The 21,946-nt window shown below is 42.1% G+C and overlaps 1 protein-coding gene across 4 annotated transcripts in view; it reads right to left on the bottom strand.

The window, feature by feature from the left end:
* Window positions 1-282: 282 nt before the first annotated feature.
* Window positions 283-21,946, bottom strand: part of LOC119656024 — a 260,457-nt gene continuing 238,793 nt past the window's right edge. For 2 of the 4 annotated variants that reach the window (XM_038062287.1, XM_038062286.1), the window contains exons 11-12: window positions 10,325-10,425; window positions 283-1,391 (exon numbers count right to left, since the gene is read on the bottom strand). In XM_038062287.1, coding sequence (XP_037918215.1) covers window positions 1,224-1,391; window positions 10,325-10,425 — 269 coding nt within the window. In that variant the 3' untranslated portion in view covers window positions 283-1,223. The remainder of the gene's footprint in view (window positions 1,392-10,324; window positions 10,426-21,946) is intronic. The other 2 variants (XM_038062289.1, XM_038062288.1) reach the window with 1 other exon arrangement.

Consider the following 21,946-nt stretch of genomic DNA (forward strand, 5'->3'; position numbering starts at 1 on the left):
ATATAGCCCAGGTGGTTTTCTTTTGTGTGTTTCCCCATCCTATCCCAGCAGGAAAAGGGTGTATCCGAAAGATTGATCTTGGACGCATCTACTTATTTGTTCTTCACTTCTTAGCAGAGCAAACATGGATAAATTTCCGAGAATGTTGCACGCGTTTGTTTTCACCAAGCTTCCTGTAGATGAGTTTTGAAGCGTGTGCTCGCAATCACGTGGACGCACATCAATGCGCCGCATCCTCTGCACGGCACTAGTACCAGCCCTTATGCGTGGAATTTTTGCTGAGCTACTCCCTTTGCGGCCGTAGATGTGCAATGATTTTCAGTAACCTTACAATTTCAAATAATGCCGTGGGAGTTGAATTTCCTATATATAATCTTCTTGATTTCGGTATAAGTGGGGCGAACTGTTGCTCTCAAACAGGGATCTTACTGCTGATAGTATGTTACTTTCAAGATTACATCAAATGAACGAAGATCCAATTGCATACTCAGCACTGAAATAAAAAATCTCAAGACCGCTCGAAGCCCTGCTAGTGGAAAACTCTTTATGAAACTCTTTTAAATAATTCGCATAAAGTTTGCGTTCAAAAAGTTGACACTTCATCATGGAGGCTGGATGAAGTCGGCTTTTTGCCCACAAATAATATTCAAAAAACCAAAGCCAAACTCTCTGTTTGAATTTTCTTTCTACACAGATTTTAGGCCGATATGCTACTTTCATTTATGTATATGTGAATGTATACGTATTTCACGTTTATTACAAAATATATGTATGTATATATGTCCATTCGCGATAGAGTACATCAACAGGTTCTATTGGTTGCAACATTGTTTTATAAATACTTTCATCCTTGTTCACTTCCAATGGTTTTTTTCGTATAATAGCAATATCTAGTACCTTTCGTGAAACCAATGAAAACTAAATACGTTAAGTATACATAGATATTATTCCCACTAATTATAAAATCTAAAAGCGTTAGACTTCAGTTTTCAGTTTGTTAAAATATAACAGTCGGAGGATTCGATTACGTTACGCTAAGAAATTTATTCATCATCAATACCTAAACAGGTTTCAGCTCAGACTCAAACGAAACTTACGCCTAGGAGTTAAGAAATTGACACAGTCCTATCCGGAAGAAAAGAGATTTACTCTCGAGTTGACTTTCTACAGATACACAAGAACATCGTCAAGGATAAATCAGCATATCCTTTGTCAGTTTACTTCTAGAGAACATGCAAATTTTCACAGCTTTTTGATTTAGCAATGTCACTAAGACAAATCTTCTGAAGGATCTCTTTGGCCAGGTGAAGTGAGATATGCGTTCGGGAACTCTTCATTTTAGATGATTCCATAGCGGCGGCTTTTTTGTCACGTTTTTCTTTTAAACGCATCTGGAAAGAAAAAATAGTAAAATTATCTCTTTGTGAATGAATATAAGAATTTAGTGGTGAAGTTATGAAAAAATTGATTTCTCTCTGTGTTGGAAAGAAACCTTTACTCATTTCATAAATTAGTTTAAATAAATTCTTTTGCCAATGAAATACTTGAAATTTAAATTGAAAAATTTTCAAATTATTTATTAAAATAAAAAGGTTCGGCTAAAAAGGAAGAGGTAAGAGGGAAATATCTAGTCGCCTCGCATCTAAAGGACGTCATCTGAAGTAGCCGTATTTATGTTGGTCGTCAGTTGGTTTTCCTCGAACAGTTTTCTGAAGTACTAACCCGCGGTTTGTTGACCTGCAAACTTCTTGTTTCTTTATTGTCTGATGCCAAGCCAAGCCATATAGCATTCTCTATCCTTTCTACCACTGCCTTTCTCCATTTCGCAATCCCTCTTGACTCCAGAGCAATAAACATTAACCCATATTAATTCTAAATAATTACTGCGCCTCTTCTACCAATTTCAAATCTCATAAAATCCAAAATAATCCTCAGATAATAGACTATTTATATCAGAAATGATTCTTGAATTTTTTTCCGTGTTATATAGATATCATCATTATGTAATGAGAATGCCCATGCCGGTATGCGATTAGATGCATTTTGTATACCAGGTCGATAGCGGCAATTGGGAAACATTTGAATACGTAATGTTGGTATTTTTCTTTGTATGGCATGAGTGACACTAGATGTGGAAAATTCTAATTTATGCGGAATTGACAAGGGATTCTCAAAAATTGGCAGTTCAGTTCTGGTCCCAAAAATGTCAATATACTTAACCAAGATTGTTTGTAGGGGGAGAAAGTGAAGAATCCGGAAGCAAACAGTTGGGAGAAAGACGAAAAAAAACTTGGTTAATCGGCTGTGAGCGCTGAAATTTTTATCAGTACCGTCGTCGCCGTTTTTGCAAAAATCTTGTTTTGGTGATGGTGTTGGTGTTGTGAAAATATCTCTGCCCTTGTTAAACCTTTGTTCGCATAGGGTCATCCTGAAATTTGAACATATTGAAATTCAAAAATAACTTCACAGAAAAGATGCCTTATTACAATGGCTAACTGCTTACGAAAGGCTAAAGTTGAGATATAGTAGAGTTCTTTTTGGCGATCATCCATCTGGAATAAATTTTGGTAGAGCCGGTAGCGGGGGTAGTGAGATTCTTTTCATTGGACGGGGGATTATTCAACTAGAAATGTCACACGGACTGGATACCCCTGAATGCCACCAGGTCTCAGTCTTGATTAAAGTCAGACCTTATAGGGGCCCATATCTCGTTGGAATTGTGCTTCGTGCTTGAATAACAATGCTACCAGGATTCCCTTTTCACAATCAGGTAACAGTAAACACTGCAACTATCCATTATAAAATCCTCGGTAACACCTATACGGCGACAAATATTTTTGACCCAGTCGCGGAAAAGTTCAAACGACAGGCTGAAGTTTTGCCAAACATGTTAACAGGATCAAACCATATATACCGCGATGCTGATGCTGTTAAGACGCAGAAGGAGATTGGATATCTGACTGTGTGAGCATCCTGGAACCATGGAAAACGCGACAAAAAGAAGGAATTGGTGGGATAGCAACTTGCAAATTTTGAAAATTCACTGCTACGGAAACGTCAATAACGCCTCTTTAATTATTAAAAAGGGACACTGATTGATTCTGGAATGTGCCCACGCTCCTCGACAACGGTGTCAAAGGTTCCGAGAATGTTTGCTTTCCACAACTACAGCGATATAAACTGGGCATTCTAGGCCTAAGCGAAGATGGTGAAACTCTGAAGAATATTCTTTTGCCTCTTGTGACAATGTGTTTTTGAACTCTGCAAGATTCTGGTCTAGGTTGTATTATCCAATTGTATAGTGCTATACTCGTACACCAACGGAGACTTCCGAAGAGCGGAAAAGGATGCTTTCAATGAGGAATTACACCCAGTTCAGGAGAGACTTCTATCCGATCGTGATGCGTTATCTGAATTCCAAGGTGGGCTCTGATAACACCTTGTTCGGACATGTGATGGGGAAACACGGTTTTGGTGATCATGGCAGGAGGTTTGTAGGTCTCTACAGCTTTCACTGTCTCGTCATCGGTGGCACATTGTTGCAGCACAAAGCCTGCCATAAGGTCAGTTGAGTTTCAACTGTCAGGTGAGTTTCACCTGCCGAACATCGCATACGCAATCAGGTTGACCATTTCGTGATTTACGAGTTGTTTCATGAATGTGCTTAACAAAGGATTCACTAATAGCACTGGGCTGCCATCAAAAATGCTCTTTCTTGGGTGCTAGAAGCGGATCGATGAACTGAAAAAATTGAGTGTATACTACATCACAAATCTTTCGATGGTCCTGTGAAGGACGGAAAGAGGAATTAACACTAATCTGGGCAACTCCACCGGATGACTTTGCTAATGCAACGCAGTTTCTCTCACAATAAAAAGCAATCCAAGTAGATTACAGTAATGCGGATGACGTGATGTTAGAAAGTTAAGGCAGATAGGTTAGAATTCGACAGTTAGTTTTCCAGATTTCCTACATTCTGGTAGAAGAGACATATGCTATTTGTAAAATTATTCAAGGTCATCGAGTCAGACCGGCGAGCCGGAAATTTTTTATAATCTGGTTCTTTGACAAAACTTGACGAAAACCGCTATTGACTAAAAGGAAGGTTGTGCGACAGCTTGAGAATTGTCGGTTTATTCACTTTGAAGGAGGCTATCACTCGATCGGGGGCCATCCGTCGTAAGCTTTAGACACAAGAGAGGTGGCGAAGTTGAGTTAGTCTTGCTTGTGACGTAGGCAAGAAAATCATCCGAAGTATTGGAGTGAGCTAGCTTCAACACGAATAGTTGTTTGGGTGGTGAAGCTACGCGGGCCGCTGGAGTCATTAGAGCCTGGGATGACGGCATGTGTAACCTACGGTCCATCGGTGACAGCCATCAATGACCTGCTGAAGGGAGCTCGCGTTGTATTCCAGGGTAAACTTATTATTCGATATTTTTTTTTTATGTTTAATTGAAGGATTTTAACCATCCCCCCATTTAAGCATTTCTAGAAAATTATGTTCAAGGATTTCTTCAACTTTTGATGATACAAGACGAGGCTGATATCTGGATGATACCGTTAGTGTTGAGCAGAAATAACACTTGACTATTTATTCATTGGTTGGGAGACAATAACACGTGAAGGATGATCGAGCATTAGAGGGAAATCGGTTTTGCCATCGTCAGTGTTAGTCAAGAACTAAGCCGATTTTGGCCATGTGTGCAAAGGAAAGCGGTCAAGGGGTAGTAGTAGTAGTACATCCTAAGGTGAAACATGGATTGGTACCTACGATGGAACATAAAACCTGGGATGTGCCTTCTGAAGCAATACGAGCAGCTCTACAATCTCCATCTTCACGTAGTGATCACTGGGAGGTCTTTCTCAATGGAAAACCGAAGGCGGCAAATAGTCGATACCCTGACCCAATATCAGGCTGATGTCACAGCATTGCAAGAAATGCGCTGGATAAGGACCAGTTTCTTGTTGAAGAACCACTCCGCCATCTAGTAAGCCACTTGCCTGGAGTAGGTTTCCTAGTCAGTCAAAAAATGAAACTCGCTCTTATCGGCTTTGAAAACATAAGCGAACGGCTATTCACTCAGCGCTTGCGAGGCAAGGGTAGGTAGGTAGGTATCAGTGGCCGCTCCGAGGAGCCCAATTAGCGCTTTGGTGCGCCGTTTTGATGCCACAAACTCCTAAGACCGTGACTGTTGTTATAGGAACAGGGAAGTGGAGTCCAGCTGGCTCGGATCTTCAGAGCCAGCCCGTAGCATTCACGAAGGAAAGCAGCTCTCCGACCCTGTAACTAGAAATCTCACTGAGGTCCCCAAAGAATGGTTTACCCAGTGTCCGCAGCCTGCTCCAGCCAGAGCCGGGCAATCGCAGAGAAAGTGCATGAGGGTTTCCCTTCCCTCTCCGCAGCTTCGGCAATGCGAGTTGTAGGGTAAGCCGAGCCTAGCGGCATGGTCCCCTATGGGCCAGTGCCAAATGGCAAATTTAGAAATATAAGCCTCATTAACGTTCAGTAAAGTGGGGACCGAGCCCGTATTCGAGCTTGTAGTATTGCCCGAAATGGTTGTTGGAAGTACCCGGTATGTGCGGATAGCAGTGCACAATCATGCATGGGGCTCTCCAGACTGGATAACTTCCAACCAAATTGCGTTGACTGAACGCCGCCACCTCTCAGCCCTGATGAATTTCAGAACATATCCACAGATATCCCGGAGACGCAGCATCAACAAATGATCTTCACTATCACCTGAAGAGCATTATCATTGTTACGGACACAAACATATTTAGCCGCAGTCGCAAAAAAAGTGGGAACGCTGGTTCGTCGATGAATATACGCTAGCAACAGAACGGAATAATACGGCACTCTCAAAGAACGTGGACAAGCGTAGAGAGCTATTACAAACTTCATCGAGCGGAGAAGCGACTTGGAAGAACTACCAAGTCTGCAAACTCGAGAAGTGCAGGGAGCAAGAGCACCAGATGCGGAAGTTATACCAAGAAGTCAGCCAGATGAAGCTAGTTAATTAAGTCCCTGGCTCCGAGCGGGGACAAAAAAAGAAATATAAATGAAAACAGAGTTTTTACTTTTTTTGGAAATATTTATTCCACACAATAATAATTGACAATATGAAGTGACGGGTGATTCGCGGCAACTGGGCGAGATGTTATTTGATTTCCTATATTTATTCATTTCTAAATGCTGATTAAGCGTCGGGCTGCTTGCATTTTTCCAGAAATGCAGCAAATTCTTTCCAGACGGTATCTTGTTTCGTCGCGTCTAAGGTTTCTGTATCTGGCGGATTAGATACAGGTACGTGTAATCTGTTTTTTTGATTTATGTGTGCTGACGCATACATAACTAGCTCGATACACATTCGGCGAGAAAAAGAAAGGGCAATTTGGAGCGATGGGTTGTTCATTTTGATGAACCGCTGAACAATCAAAATCCTGGCAAGAATGAGGTCGCGCCAACTAAAGACAACAGACAAATGCTGCCACCATCAAGCATGTAAGAAACAATCCGTGCAATTCATCGGGTTAAAAATCATAACTCCCCAGAAGCCGGTGGAATTACAGCTGAACTGGTTAAATATGAAAGCGCTGTCTTGCTAGGCTGGATAGCCCGATACGCCCAGAGCATTATTAACCCATACCAAAGAGACTTCACTCTAGACAAATCAGCAACCGACCAAATTTTCTCTTTGCGGCAAGAGATGGAAAAACTGTTGGAATATGGCCATTAGTTGCATCATCTGTTCCAAGGTCGCCTATGATAGCATAGCCAGGGTAAAACTGTACACAGCCATGGGTGAATTCAGTTCCCCAACAGAATTGATAAGACTGACTACGCTGACCCTGACCAACGTCCGAACCCACATAAAAGCAACAGGATTACTCTCGAGAAAATTCAACATCAACAACGGTCTAAGCCAAGAGGACATGCGTCTTCTTTAACCTGGCCCTTGTAAAGTGACACGCGATGCATAGGTCGATGTCAATCTTCAAGTCTACCTAATTACTGGCCTACGCTGACAATATTGACATTACCTTCATCCAGATCGAACAGGTGGTATCAGATCTTGGGCTGCATATTTATGAAGGCAAGACGAAGTACATGGTGGCAACGTCAGCACCAAGATCCAACCAACCAAGAACACTGGTCAAACGAGAAGAATATAGGACACTACAACTTTGAGAATGTTGATAATTTCTCATATCTAGGGTCGAAAGTCACAACCGATAACAGCTACGATGATGAAATCTGCGCACGGTTGTTGGCAGCCAACTGAGCCTATTCCAGCTTACAAAACCTATTTCGCTCGAAACGTCTCACCATAGGGTCAAAGTTTTTACCGTACAAGACAATGATCTTGCCAGTTGTTAAGTATTCCTCGGAGACCTGGGTTCTCAGTAAGAAAAATTGCGAACTCCTGGCCGCGTTCGAGAGAAGAATCCTCCGAAGAATTTTTGGCCCCCTTCATGAGGGTGGTTGATTCCGTAGTCCACATAACTACGTAATTTGTGAGCGATACCATGACCGTCAGGTTGTGGATAAAATCCGGCTCAATAGGTTACGGTGGGCGGTTCACTTAATCCGTATGGATGAGGATGATCCGGCCCGGAAAGTCTATAAGGGCAATATCTATGGTAGAAAAAGAAGACAAGACAGACCATGCCTGAGATGGAGCTATGGCGTATGCCAGGACGCCAGATAGCTTTTAGGTATATCGAATTGGTGGACATCGGCGTAAAGCCGGGATGTCTGGAGTGCCTTACGAAGGCAGGTCTAGACCGGATACCGGTTGTTGCGCCGTTGATGATGATGATGATGTTCAAAGGAAAGGCTCCCTCTTAGAAAATTTATTTGCGTCTTGTTGATTATTTGTGACATTTTCTGAGCCATTTTTGGCAGGTTTTCCGAAGTTGAGTATTTTGTTTGCTACTGCTTCAGTGGCGCCACTTCCTGGGGTTATTATTAATAATATTTTCAAAATACCGACGGAAAATTTATTATGTTACCCATCTAAGTATCTCGACCAGCCATCTGGTATTAAGTACTCTCCTAGGTGCCTGAACCTGCATTGCACAAGTCCCAGAACATGTGTGGAGGTTTCATTACACTCCTCACGAAATCCAGAGACAGTGTACGTAGATATCTCTCGCTTCCCCAGGTGACGGTTTTACCTGCAGTTACCAGGGAGTATTCCCACTATGATTTGGAGGCTGTTGAGGTTTAAACAAGCTTTTAAGCGTTTGGGTTCGTATACCCCCATGACCACAGATTGTTACATCCCTGGTAATTTCCCCCAATGAAGTTCCCTCAGCCGTTCCTTTTTATTTTGCAATGGCATAGCCATGGACCCATTTGCGACTCCACAGAATAGCTTTGGCCTACGTAGCGGCGTCGCTGCTCCTTTCCTTGCCAGCTCGTTCCCCACGAGCGTAATGTGTATTGCCTATTTAAGACAAGAGGGATCCCTTACATTACACGCTCCGCTTCTACAGAGTATTTTTGGATCGATTTTGCATCCATTCTTCGTGCCACAGCATTGTCTGTATCGACAGAAAATAATGTACGTCAATTTTAGTGTAACCAAATATAATATATTTTGTAAGTTTTGAACTTAGGGAGGCCAATTCAATGGTAGTTGAAGAGAAGAATTCGTCAGGTTTCTCCGGCGGTTGCGACATCTTTCTCTCAGTGAAGGAAAGGGGCATTCTTGTGTTAAATCAGTATACTTATAAGCAAAGCCTCAGTACGAAAACATTAATCGTTTGGATAGAGCTGAAATGAACCCTGTCACGAGGAAATTCCAGTTTTTGGACATCTAGGATGGCTTTTATATAAAGATTTTTCGTAAGTACATAAAATTTTAAACCGTTGAGGTTCATTTGCTCTCTATTAGGTTTAACATATGTGTTTTCTATAACTGTTGGAGACATATAGGACAAGGGACTGTTGAATTGTTCGTAGGGTAGAGTTCGTTGGCTATAAATGCACTTTATTACATATTAGCAGTAGAAAGTACATAGCGCTATGATTGAAAGTGCGTTAAGTTTTATTAGAGTGTAGTATAATAGATATTCATGGTTGGAATCGGGGAAAATGCTGCGTACATGAAGTAAAGAAACGAAAAAATATTGTATGGTTTGAAATTCAACATCCTTTGTTGCATTTGCTTTTAACTGCTGATCTTGAACGGTCAAAGCTCACAACTTTCTGCATGCCTCTGCTGATGAAGACTGACATAAGCTTCACCTGGCTTCCCGAGATAGTTGGTAATTAATATGCTGATATATGCTCCCTATAGCTGCAGCAAAGCTATATGTATTTTTGAAAGGGGATGAAAAGCAGCCAGGCATTCTACTTGAACCAAATCAAATCGGCAGGTTTTCTGGGCTTTGATTTGTTTCGATTCATTGTAGCGGTTTCATTAGCTATTGAGTGGTGCAAATGCTATAAATGGGTGCCCTTTTCAATGCTTCTCAGATTCAAGAAAATTCCGCTGAAATTATATGGTCAAATCTACATTTTATGATGTATAACACATGCTCTATAGCAAGTACTCGTACCTGCTTGGTAGTTATTCGGAATGCTTTCAAAAGATTACTTTGAAAACCTCGTACGTTCCTATTTGAGTATTAGTGTTTTCACTGCTTATATGCTTCCATAGACGGCGTTTCTCCGAATCTCCTGTTTTGATTTCACTTGGAACTGATTTCATATTCCAAATAGTAAATTGGCCTGAATATCCAAGCGAATGCAAAACATTTCATGCTCCTCTTCCTTTCAAGATTGGCAGCCATTTAAATTCGAAAATTGATTGGTAAAGTTTTACGAGAGACGCACTGCATGTTCAGGTTTTATGAGCTTGTAATCCATCAACGAATTGCTTTGTGGTATTCCAGCGTAAGTGGGTTGTTGAGTAGAGTAGTGATGCAAGGGTCAAAACAACTCTATGGATTGACAAAAGATTTTCCTGACTTCAAATATGTAACGTTAATTTCAGATTAATGCTAACTTCGCCACGAGTTCCTGGTATTCTTTCTTATTTCCATTTCAGACAAAAATTCTTAATTTGATTTTATTTTTAGCAATCTGTGCTTCAGCTCGAAAAATACTAGGAACAGGCACCATGGAATCAGCGAAAATTGTCAGTGTCCTATAAAAAGCCCAAATTTCAATCTTCAGACAATGCCTGAGGGCAAGTGAATAAACTCATTTCACTTTGTTAACACTCTCCACCACAACTTGAACCTTCTCACCTGGCGCCTCAACTCAAAACTCTGCAGGGATCATCTCAAAACTCTCAAATTTTCAAGGACTCACCTGTTTAAGCACTCCAACGAGCAACTCATCCACATTATGTTGAATGCCACTTGACGTCTCAATGAATTTTGCGTCACGAGATGCTGCCAACGCTTTTCCTTCTGTAAATGAAAATTTACGATAATTTCAGTTAAGAGCTAATGACGGTTTCGAAATTTACAAGGAGGTGGTGCTTATTCGTCTTGGAACTAGATAGGATCTACATTTGCCCGTAATGACGTCCATTAGGCCTAACATTACACTTTATTTACACTACTTCGTGGTCGGGCTTTCCATCGTGGAGCCGTTGGAAAATTTAAGGGTGAGACACATATGTTACCCAGCATTTGTCAGGGAATTATTTGTTTGGGACACCCAAAGGATGATTTACTGTAAACAAACAGCCCAGGTTTTTCCAGGAGGGAGTTGCATGGCCCTGTCCGTTAGTTAATATCACCCTAACTCCTTCAGGTCATTGCTTGGCTGAGATCCTGAATGTGATATCTACGAGTATATCTAAGTGCTGCGCATTAAGCAGACAATTTTAGATATTATCCTGTTGGTTGGATAATAGTGTGTGCAGTGTAAGCAGACACTGCAGTGATCATCGACAGACATTCAAATGCAATTTGGGCGCAATTACAGTAGTCCCCGGAACATGTTCTCTAGTATTCCAGTAATCAATAATATAATGGTGGAAATACGTTGGGGATACAATAATTTCCATATGAATTTCATATTTTTTGTTCTTCAAATTGAAACGATTACGGGTTCATGCGCAACATGTCTATAAATAGGCATGCATGCAGGGGCACACAAAGGAATCAAATCCACGGTCACCAAATCCCACGTTGGGTGCTTTTATTGAAATGATTCTGCAAAGAAATTACAATAAAAAATTGAAAGGGAAGTCCCCGGACTTGATGAGGAAATGGACTAATATGTTTTCACTTACGTCAACAGATTGTTGGTAGACTTTTTTGGTATGCCAGAAGCTGTCCCAGTCATATTCGTTATTTGATCTCATAACATTCAGAGCATTTGGTTTACGTCATTTGAATTTTGAAACTCATATCTCTCATCTCAAATATTTCACCACATTTTTTATGGAGGATATTCGTGTGCTGCCTCTCTAAAATTTTCTTGCTGGTACAAATATCTTGGGTTAAATAATAATAAGGCTTCATTCCAATTTTGACGACACGATAGCCCAGATGAGCCAATATTTTTTAATTTGCTGTTAGTGGGCAACTATTTCCAGCCTAACAGATATATGTTCATCAGCTACATCATCAAAGGCGCAACAACTGGTATCCGGTCTAGGCCTGCCTTAATAAGGAACTCCAGACATCCCGGTTTTGCGCCAAGGTCCACCAATTCGATATCCCTAAAAGCTGTCTGGCGTCCTGACCTACGCCATCGCTCCATCTTAGGTCTGCCTCGGCTTCTTCTTCTACCATAGACATTGCCCTTATAGACTTTCCGGATGGGGTCATCCTCATCTATACGAATTAAGTGACCCGCCCACCGTAACCTATTGAGCCGGATTTTTTCCACAAGCGGACGGTCATGGTATCGCTCATAGATTTCGTCATTGTGCAGGCTACGGAATCGTCCATCCTCATGTAGGGAACCAAAAATTCTTGGAAGGATTCTTCTCTCGAACGCGGCCAAGAGTTCGCAATTTTTCTTGCTAAGAACCTAAGTATCTGAGGAATACATGAGGACTGGCAAGATCATAGTCTTATACAGTAAGAGCTTTGACCCTATGGTGAGACGTTTCGAGCGGAACAGTTTTTGTAAGCTGAAATAGGCTCTGTCGGCTGACAACAACTGTGCGCGGATTTCATCATCGAAGCTGTTATCGGTTGTGATTTTCGACCCTAGATAGGAGAAATTGTCAACGGTCTGGCTGAACACAAACAGGCGGCAGGAAATCTATATGCAGATCAACTTTATGGAAAAACAAGCGAATACCGGAAATATTATCTCAGAATTGTACAATATAATATTGTCTTGAAGCCCGCAACTTAGCTTCGGATCGAATACAACGATAACTGCGGCAATGGAAAAAGGACTGCGAGTTTTTAATCCCAAACGTACACTCCTTGTTCAAAACTGACGCTCTTAGAGAACTCAAAGTTCCCTCCGAATAGTAGAATAGTAGAAAAGACATATGTTGATCGACGTGCGTATAATTTGTAGTCGGGGGTAACTGACTGTATTCGAACGGAGTCTCACTGACACCAGATGCACTTAGTGAGTAAGTTTGACTTTACCGTGCTACGAGAGGCTATGGCACGGTGCACCTCCTAACACCCATACTCGCTGGAACTAATGAACTGTACACGAATGAAAATAAGACCTAAGCCTTCAGCATCAGAGTCAAGAAAGTAAGGAATCGCGGAAATCAATCTGCAAGAGGGAAATTATTCTAAGAGACCTAAACCCGAGCACTTGAGAGAGAAAAGGGTGAAGCCCGTTGCCTATGCTAATGTGGCAAAGAGCACTCGCCTGGCCATAACACGAAAGTATTTCCGGAGCAAATAGTCTGTCGTGAGGAGCAGGAAATAATTGAAACCTCATGGTCATGAAGATGGGTGCAGCATGGAATAAGGAGCTCGTATTCATCGTAATACGCTTTCGACCAAATCCTATACTGGTAGACTAGGCAACGGAGGACACGATGAACTACTGGCTTAGGACTATAGCCCCTAAACTGTCTGGATGAAGGGGAACGGAACTGTCGACGTGTATTGGGGATGATAGGGGGCATACTTTGTGACAGTCTACTTCCCCAAAGTCGCAGCGATCGGGACAGGGAAGCATCTGTGCCTCCTCAGCACTCAAAACATGGATCTCTACGCGCGATTATGGAGAATCTTAGAAGCAAAGAGAAGGGTAAAGGCAAATATCTCACGATTGGGGCAGACGACCGATTCCTGGAGGTAATTAAACGTCGTAACTACCTTATCAATTACAGATTTGGTAGCATAACTATGCTCGTGCAGAGGGGAAAACCAACGGAGGATACTTCGGACGGCATATCGGGTGGTAAACTTACCGAAGGAATAGGGGAGGCGTAGAGGGTGAAATGGCAGGACCGACCAGAAAAGTGGACCTGCTGTTTCCAAAAGAGAAGAAGCTAGACGACCGTGATCTAGGACTTCTAGAGTTCAAGTCGGACAACGAAACGGAAGGAATGCCATGTCGGAGGTGGAGGGTGATACTCCGATAGTGAAGAAGCGCTAAGGTAGCCCAGGTTAACTTGCACCATGCAAAAGCTGCAGCTGTAATAATTGTAATGGGAAATTTCAAGGATAACATAGGAATGGGAATGCTGTCTCAGGTGCCCTGGGTGTACCGAGGGCAGATGCGCAGTCTGCAAGGAAGGAGCATGCAGGTAATTTAGGACTCATCCTCCTTAAACTTGATTCCAAATATATATATTCTACAGAGTCCAAAGTATGCAAGCCTTACTGGAAGCCGGAGGGAGAACTCGAGAAGCAGCTGTGGAAATGGGGGTACTTCTCAAGAGACGACATCCGGACCCGAAGGGAACTAGTCGCTAGACTGATGAAGTACTGTGATAGGAGCGCGCTACCACTTATCCTCGACTGCGATGCCAAAGCCCAACGCGAACTCTGGGGAGCAGTAAAACCAATTGGAGAAGTAAGTACCTTCTTGAATTTATTCTTAGCAATAAGTAAGAGATATATAACATAGGAAAAACTCCAACCAGCACTAGACAAGAGGTATTAGATATAACTCTAGGAAATACCTAGATGAATGGGGGTGCGAATTGGAGGGTGTCGGATGAGTCCTCTTTGCCCGATCACGGAATACTCAGATACGAGATTGAGTGCAATTCCGAAATAGAAAGGATAATAAGGTATCCTAGGAGAATGGATTTGGACTCTACACCTGAGTAACAATCTGGGTCACCTAGAAAGGGATGGTTATATCAGGAGCAAACTGGACCTGGAAACAGAGCTGCAACACTTCAATAAAGTCGTCATTGGCGCATGTGAGGCCAGTTGTCCGGCTAAGACAGTTAAGTCATCAAGAGATATACCCTGGCGGAATAGGAACCTAGTCTGACTGCGTAAATCAACACGATCAGGAAACAAAACGGAACAACTTCAAGGAATTGTATGAAGGGATCGAACAAATGGCAGAAGCAACCAGGCTATACAAAGCTATTGGCGAAGTCAAACGAAAACAATAATGATTGGAGATTACAACTTTGAGACCGTTGAAAATTTCTCTTAGCTAGAGTTGAAAATGACAACCGATAACAGCTATGACGATAAAATCTGCGCACGATTGTTGGCAGCCAACGGAGCCTATTTCAGCTTAGAAAAACTGTTTTGCTCGAAACGTCTCACCATATGGTCAAAGTTCTTACTATATAAGACAATGATCTTGCCAGTCCTCATGTATTTCTCGGAGACTTGGGTTCTTAGCAAGAAGAAACGGTGGAGAAGGTCATAGACAACTATATTCGAACTGACGTTTTAACGCATAATCCCCTATATCAGTATCAATACGCACACCGGGCAACCGGCCAACCAAAAATACAAGGCAAATAAAAGTACCGACAAGTACAAATTCTATTGTCATAAATACTACTCAGGGTTGTCCACAGGACGGGGTACTATAACCGCTTATATAGAATATGATAGTGGATTAATTCCTGAATGACCTAACAAATACTGGAATGCAGTCCAGGGTTACGCTAACGACATTGTTTTAATCTGTAGTGGCAAAAAATGAGGATATGTGATATACTACAAACTGGACTAAGGGTTACTAGTGTCTGGTGCAAGAAGGAGAGGATACCTATCAATAAAACCAAAATCCCTAGAGTACCATTCACTTGGAAGCGTAGACTGGATCACCCGAGAGCCACAATGTTACATGACATGGGGGTGGAACGAAAAACAGAGGAAAGTATTTGGGAATTAAACTAACCCAAAAATTACTCTGGAAGACACAAGTCCATAGAAGGAAAAAATGGCGTTGTGCCTCCAAGATAGTACTTTGGATATATACTACTAGAGCAAGGCTCGCGACTACGTATGGGGCGGTAATCTGCTCAGAAAATACTGAACTCAGTACAATAGTCAGGAAGTTACACAAAGTTCAAACATAGGCTTGCGTATGTATCATGAGGACATGCCCAACGGCATCCTTGGAGGTCCTTCTGGGGTTAACTTCTCTCCGTCTGCACAAATAGATGCAGGCAATGAGGGTGATCTTCAGAATGCCCCGTAGTACGGGGAGGCGGGGCGCGACCTAAATTGAAGGAAGATTAATCTTCTTTCACTTTGATAAGAAGTTGGAAACACGTGGGAGTAACAAGACAAACTGAGAGAATGTGACTGCGACATTCAGCTTAAACTAGCAACTAATTACTTGGTGCATTGACAGATCCCTTACCGCGGAGGAAGCGGGAGCTGAGGTGATTGGTCCAAGGAAAATGTACTTGGAACCAATGGGTAAGCACACCAACATTGTCCAAGCGGAAATATACGCCGAAGACAGATGTGTCCCCTTCAACTTTGTAAGGAGCTACAGGAGACAGAACATTGCTATTTTGACCGAGGAAAGGCTCAGGGAACTATACTGGGCGAGCCTATCGGGAACGGAAAATTCCAGGGTGTTTATGGGGAGACACGAACCCAAGCGCAAAAAGGACTGTATAAACAGCACCAAGAGCAACCTCCGGATTATAGTGGGAATACTCACTGGCCACTGACGACTAAGCTGTCACCTGCGGAAGCTAGGGATATCCACGCACGCTGTCTGGAAGTTATATGAAGAGTATATTGAAACCTGGGATAGTGTCCGACGCTTGTGCCAAGTAGGTCTAGGCACTTGGGAGAATACTTCATATCAGATGCCAAGTTAAAATACTTGAAAGTAGGGAATATGCTAAAATTCCTGACGGTTATAGACTTGCCTGACATACTATAGTTGATAGGTACACTATAATCAGCAAAAAGGGAACAGTAGTTTTCTAAGGACGCAGTACAACTTCCCTTGAAAGAATAATAATAATTTATCAATCCACTATATCTCTAATAAAATTTCAAAGTGGAAGTGAAAAAAAGTCAAAATTTAAGCGGAAATGTTGTAGAACGAAGTCTCGGCACAAATCTGATTCACAGTGCACCTCAACAGCATTAGAAACGAGAAGAAAAGAAGCATGTGCAGCAAGCGCAACAGTAAAGTTGAAAAAATCAGCAACTGAAGGCATATTCCTGGAAGTATTCTAAGACGAGGTTGAAACAACGAGTGAGGAGCCATTCAACTTTGCAGGAGCTCGCAGAAAAAGAATTAAGAAGCATAGCAGTTCCTAGTCCAAATCGCATTAGTTGTCCCGAAAAGATCCCTCTGCTCACCGGATAACATTTAAAGGAGCGGTAATTTCTTCGATTTTTGAAGAAAAAGGAGTTGAAAGCAACCCTTAAAGGGCAGAAGTCTGTCAAAGACTGTGGATTTTCACTTTTCTTATAAAGCTACGGCTGAATATTGCACGAGTATCCCTTCTTCATTAAGGACACTGTGTTTAATTATTCGAAGTTCCAAATGGAAAACAGACCCGGCAGATATTCTGTCCGATATGAAAGGTCATTGGAATGATGAAAATTAAGTGCATCCTGCATCAGAAGGTGGGTAAAAGGTAAAACCAGTTGAACAAGTGCAGTGCCTTAAATGCCAGAACTTTGGGCACATCAGTCTAAACTGTACGATTGTGCAGATGCGTGAAGTGCACAAAAAGCCATCCACGGGGGAACGTATGAGACCTTCAAGTGATGTGCCACACTGTTGCAACTAAGGCCAAGTTGGCCATCCTAGAAGTTGTCGCGGGTACCCACCTCAGAGGTGAGGCTGCCAAACATCAGAAAACAACTGAAGTTTTGCGAGTGTCAAACAGACCGTCGCACAACTGTCACAAAGCTCGACAAGTCGCGGAGCCTCTTACGCTAAAACCGGCTTTTCAACGCGTTCCCAGTTCAGGCACTAACGCTTTTCGCGAATTAGTTGAAGCTCGTGTTTCAGCCTTTACCAACGAGCAGCGTCACCCTGTGGAGTTAAGTATCGTAACTTTTAACCCTTATGATATGAAGTTTCTTGCCCCTTTTAGCCGAATTTAAAGGCGGACTGTGGAAGAATTTCAAGTAAGCAAGGTCATAGGAGAGAATCCGTGTTAACTAAACTAATTAAGAAGGGGAGAGGAAGAGGCAGAGGCACTTCCCTCATATCTTCTCTCGACGGGCATTCATATAAGACGAGAGAAACATGTCCTGTAAAATTATTTCGGTTTTTCCATAATTCCATTGTAGTGAGTGTTAGCAACCACGTAACCTGAAAATGTCTTTACGGTGGACTCACATATTTTGAAATAATTTACATATTAACGACACAAGGAAAGTCTTAATAGAACAATGAAAGCGCCAAATATGACTCATAAATCCTTTCTAGTTAGAAAGTGCTTTTAAAGTAATTTTATTAAATTAATGGCTGAAATAACCATACACGGTGTGGCGTACGTATCCAATTTCAATTAGGATTATTATGGACATATTTTTCCATCAGAGTTTTCACGTCAGAAAGAATGACATCAATAAAAATAGCTTGAGCTCCACGTCATCATTCTTAAACGATGATTGATGCCTGTGGAAATTTACCTTATATCCATTGTTATCTTTATTTTACATTTTACCCGAAAGCAAGAGCGAAACCAACTGAAACAGCTGCAAGCCCACACGAGAATTCAATATATCAGGATCATGATGTGAATATATTTTAAGATAAACGTTGGAGTTAGAATTTTGAATTTACAGATTCAAGACTTAACAATTTTGATATAGAAAGTCGAAAGCCAATAAACAGTTTACCTCTCTCTCGCTCTCTCTCTGACTTAAGTACGTTTGAGAATGGAGGAGGGATGTCTCAGGAAGTAGACAGGCCCTATTAACCTGCTTCATCATTACCCCGCCGAGATCGGGTCGTTTTTTCCACGATGTCGATATTGTCAGCATAAGTCAGTAGTTGGGTGGACTTAAAGAGGACCGTACCCCTCGCATTTCCCTCAGAATCATGTATTCAGAATGATCCAGGGCCAGATTAAAAAGGACGCCTGATAGAGCATCGCCTTGCCGTTGACCGTTGTTGATGTCGAACGGTCTTGAGACTGATCCTGCTGCTGTTATGCTGACAGGTGCAGCCGTGTTGCCCGTTACGTTCGAGTTCTTCTCATTGCTAAGAAGATAGAACTCAATCGGTGGAGGAACCGGATGGCAGGGGGTTCCTTGAACTGACAGTTCCCAACCTCCTCTCCCCCCCCCCTTGATAAAAGGAATTCCCTTATTTGAAAGCTCCGCAAGGCGGGAGTGTTCGTGGACTATCCCGAAGTAATTTAACATGGTAATGGTTCCGGGCTAGCTCTCTGGCGATGGGAAAGTGTTTAGTTGGTAGTCCAATGGCGTACCGAACCGGGAGTCTAACACCCTGTGGGTAAATGCCCTCCACTACCCTTCAAAAAACAGTCATCACATCCCAGCAATGTGCTTTCCTCGATCTCATAACACCGCAAAGGAGAAATTCCTTCCTCGCCTTGAGCACGATCGCCAGGAAACACCAAGGGGTCGGAGCTCTGAAACAGCTATCCTAGCGAGGCATACACGCTATCATGCCATATCAACATAGGCTCTAAGTTTATATTCCCGTGGCTGTAAGGGTCTACCACATGCCTTTTTCAAGGGTCATTGCTATTTAAACAAACGAAACCCTCCCGCCTTCTTCTTTCTGCTGCCTCAACAACTCTTTATAACGAGATACACTTCAACTGCAAGTGGATCTAATTTGGTTGATATCAACAAAGGGTTTAACTTATCTTAGATAGTGTGCACTTTAGAATCTCACCCATTCGGTTATTTCGAAGAGCATCCATCTACCACGTGATATGCTTCACGGCTCTCCTGTCGGGCTTCATTCATTCGACAACTCCACTTTCTTATCCACTGGTAAAAACATATTTTCAGAGAGAGGAGAACGACAAGCTAATTTCTCCGCAAGTGTAACATATTCCACCCAATTATAACCGTATTCCAGAAAACTGGTAAAGGCCATGAATCAACACTGACATACACAGATCTATTGGCCAGATTGGAGGAGCATTCAAACAAAATAAATTGTGCTAATAAACGTTTCAGATAATACTTCTCCCCTATTTATAGTACGATACCAAAATGTGCGCTTGGTAATGTTACTGTGCTACGACTTGCTAACAAAAACAGCGTCCAAACCTAGCTTGAATTGTGTTCCTCGAAGACGCGGAACAATTCCATCCAGGTGCGGAATGGTACTGTCTTTGGCGGGCAATGCATGCTTATGCAAAACTACCGTTCCAAAGGCTCCCTGATTGAGACGCTCCGCCCATTAGTGAAATTCCCAAAGCAAACCCAATCTAGACGATCCTGCAACTCTCGCAACCTGGAGATTTCCAAGCTTGATCGATAGAGACGTTTTCTACGGACGGATTTATCGGTAGCGATCTTTGGGTATCGTCTGAAAACACGAGTTAGTTTTTGGGATGTGCATACGTTTTTTCACAATGATATCGAGGGCTCCCAGAATGCTCGTTTTGTCAAACTAGGGCTTGAGTTCCAGCGCTACAGGTCTGATATTCTGCGGTTAAGTGAAATTACGAGTAGTAGCCATTCTAGGTCAGGACGTGCCATAAGGGTTGAGAGGCAGTATATATACGTACGATCAGTAGCAGATTTAGAAGTTTGCTTCTAAGTACACAAAAAGAGAAGAGGACCCGACATCGACTTTTTGATGGTTATGGTCCTTTGCTTACATATTGAATTTGCTTTTTTTCAGGGGCGGGAGTTTTGGGCACCTAGATTCAACAGGGCTGGCTTTAGAGAGGGAGTTATCTTGAATTGTCAGTCTCGAAAGGATGGTGAATATTGGGTTGCCATTAAAAGTGCTCTTTACCTTGGCGGAAATCTAAGTGTTGGCCACACCTCGAAGGGCGCCAGAATATAGTATATGGCTGGCTGGAGAAACTTGGGAGCCGGTACAGAAGCATAGGGAATTCAAGGCTCTTATTGCCGCTACGAGTGGTGGTATCCTGGTGGTGGATTCCTCCTTTTGTGGATTACTAATCACCATAATATGTGGATATGGACTTTTCTTCCAATCAAAAGTAAAGCCATTTCCACTATCAATGCACTCAAATGAGCCAAGGGGGCCTAGCCCTCTGGCAAAGTCAAATACTTCCATACCGAAAGCGACTGAAAATATGGTATAAGTATGTGTCTGATATTTGTGGGTCGTCCAAAAACTGTGTGGCGTAGAACAATGGAAAAGGAGTAAACATTTATTGAAGAGGTAGTTGGAGCGAATAGCTAGGAATCGGCAGCAACGCCAAATTACAAGAGATAGACGAATAGCGCAAAGTTTTCCTTCCAGAGTGATGTGAACCTTACAGACGAAGAACAAAATTTACACAGTGGGGGAGCAGAATAAATTCTTGGTTTTACAGAGCAATTTGAAAAAGGCTCAAACTTTTTGGGCAATAACTGCTCAAAGGGGGCTTCGATTTAGTCCTTAGAACACAACAAAGGTCATCCCAATCCCAAATTGGAGATGAACTGATTTGTTAAGCAGGCACTTTTACACTGCACAGGAGTCATCCATAAACGACCTACATGGTCACACTGCCATATTTATCCCTTGTTACAACTTATGAATCAATTAAGAGCATTTCTCTTTGGTACCATCCTGTAGACACCTTCTCGCAAACATCCGCCCAAGCCAAGAAGTCATTTCAATTATTAGAATGGAAACAATTAGGTGAAATTAAATTGCAACATTATTTGCAGTGGGCACAGAGCAAACTCTATCAAGCCCGCGTCCTGCAATTAATAAGTGTGAAAATTGTCTGGGTAAATTTGCTTGCTGGGGAGCAATAAAAAAATCACTTTGTCTGCTCGGAGTCCTTTCTCTTCCCCTACTTGTTTTCCCACGCACTAAAAGTGATTTGCTAAGGGACCTATTTATTTTAATGAATAATTTTCGCATTTGGTGTCTTGAATAATTGGGAAAGAGACAGAATCCCATCAAGTTCGTCTTTCCAATTTTTCCAGTATCTGAATTTGTGTTGACTTTGATGCGTTCCCCCAATGACTATAATTTGTAAACGATGATTTATTAAGTATTGTTTGAATAACGAAGCGAGAAATGAAAAAGATTTCGGGGATTCCAGGGGATGGCGCCTTATCAAATAAATAGTCATAATCAATTTTCGTCAAAGAAGAGTTCTGCAGACAAAGGGAACGTTAAAGTGCGAAAATTGTGGGTGATATGCAGACATAACTCACAAGATTCGCACTTAGTCATTATCCTGAATTTATTATTATTGCGATGTCAGTGAACTTGAAACGAGTGAAGGAAACACGTACCTTATAATTTATGAAGAAAGGAAACTTGATGCGCGTTTTATATGTAGATGTGCGGATTCGTACATAGATTGAATATATAAGGCCAGCACTTTAAATCCGAATATATGTGATATAAAATATGGAGGAATATTCGTCGTTCCCATGTGTCAATGATATCGGA

The sequence above is a fragment of the Hermetia illucens genome, chromosome 4 (assembly GCF_905115235.1).
Source record: "Hermetia illucens chromosome 4, iHerIll2.2.curated.20191125, whole genome shotgun sequence".
In the NCBI taxonomy this organism is placed as follows: Eukaryota; Metazoa; Arthropoda; class Insecta; order Diptera; family Stratiomyidae; genus Hermetia; species Hermetia illucens.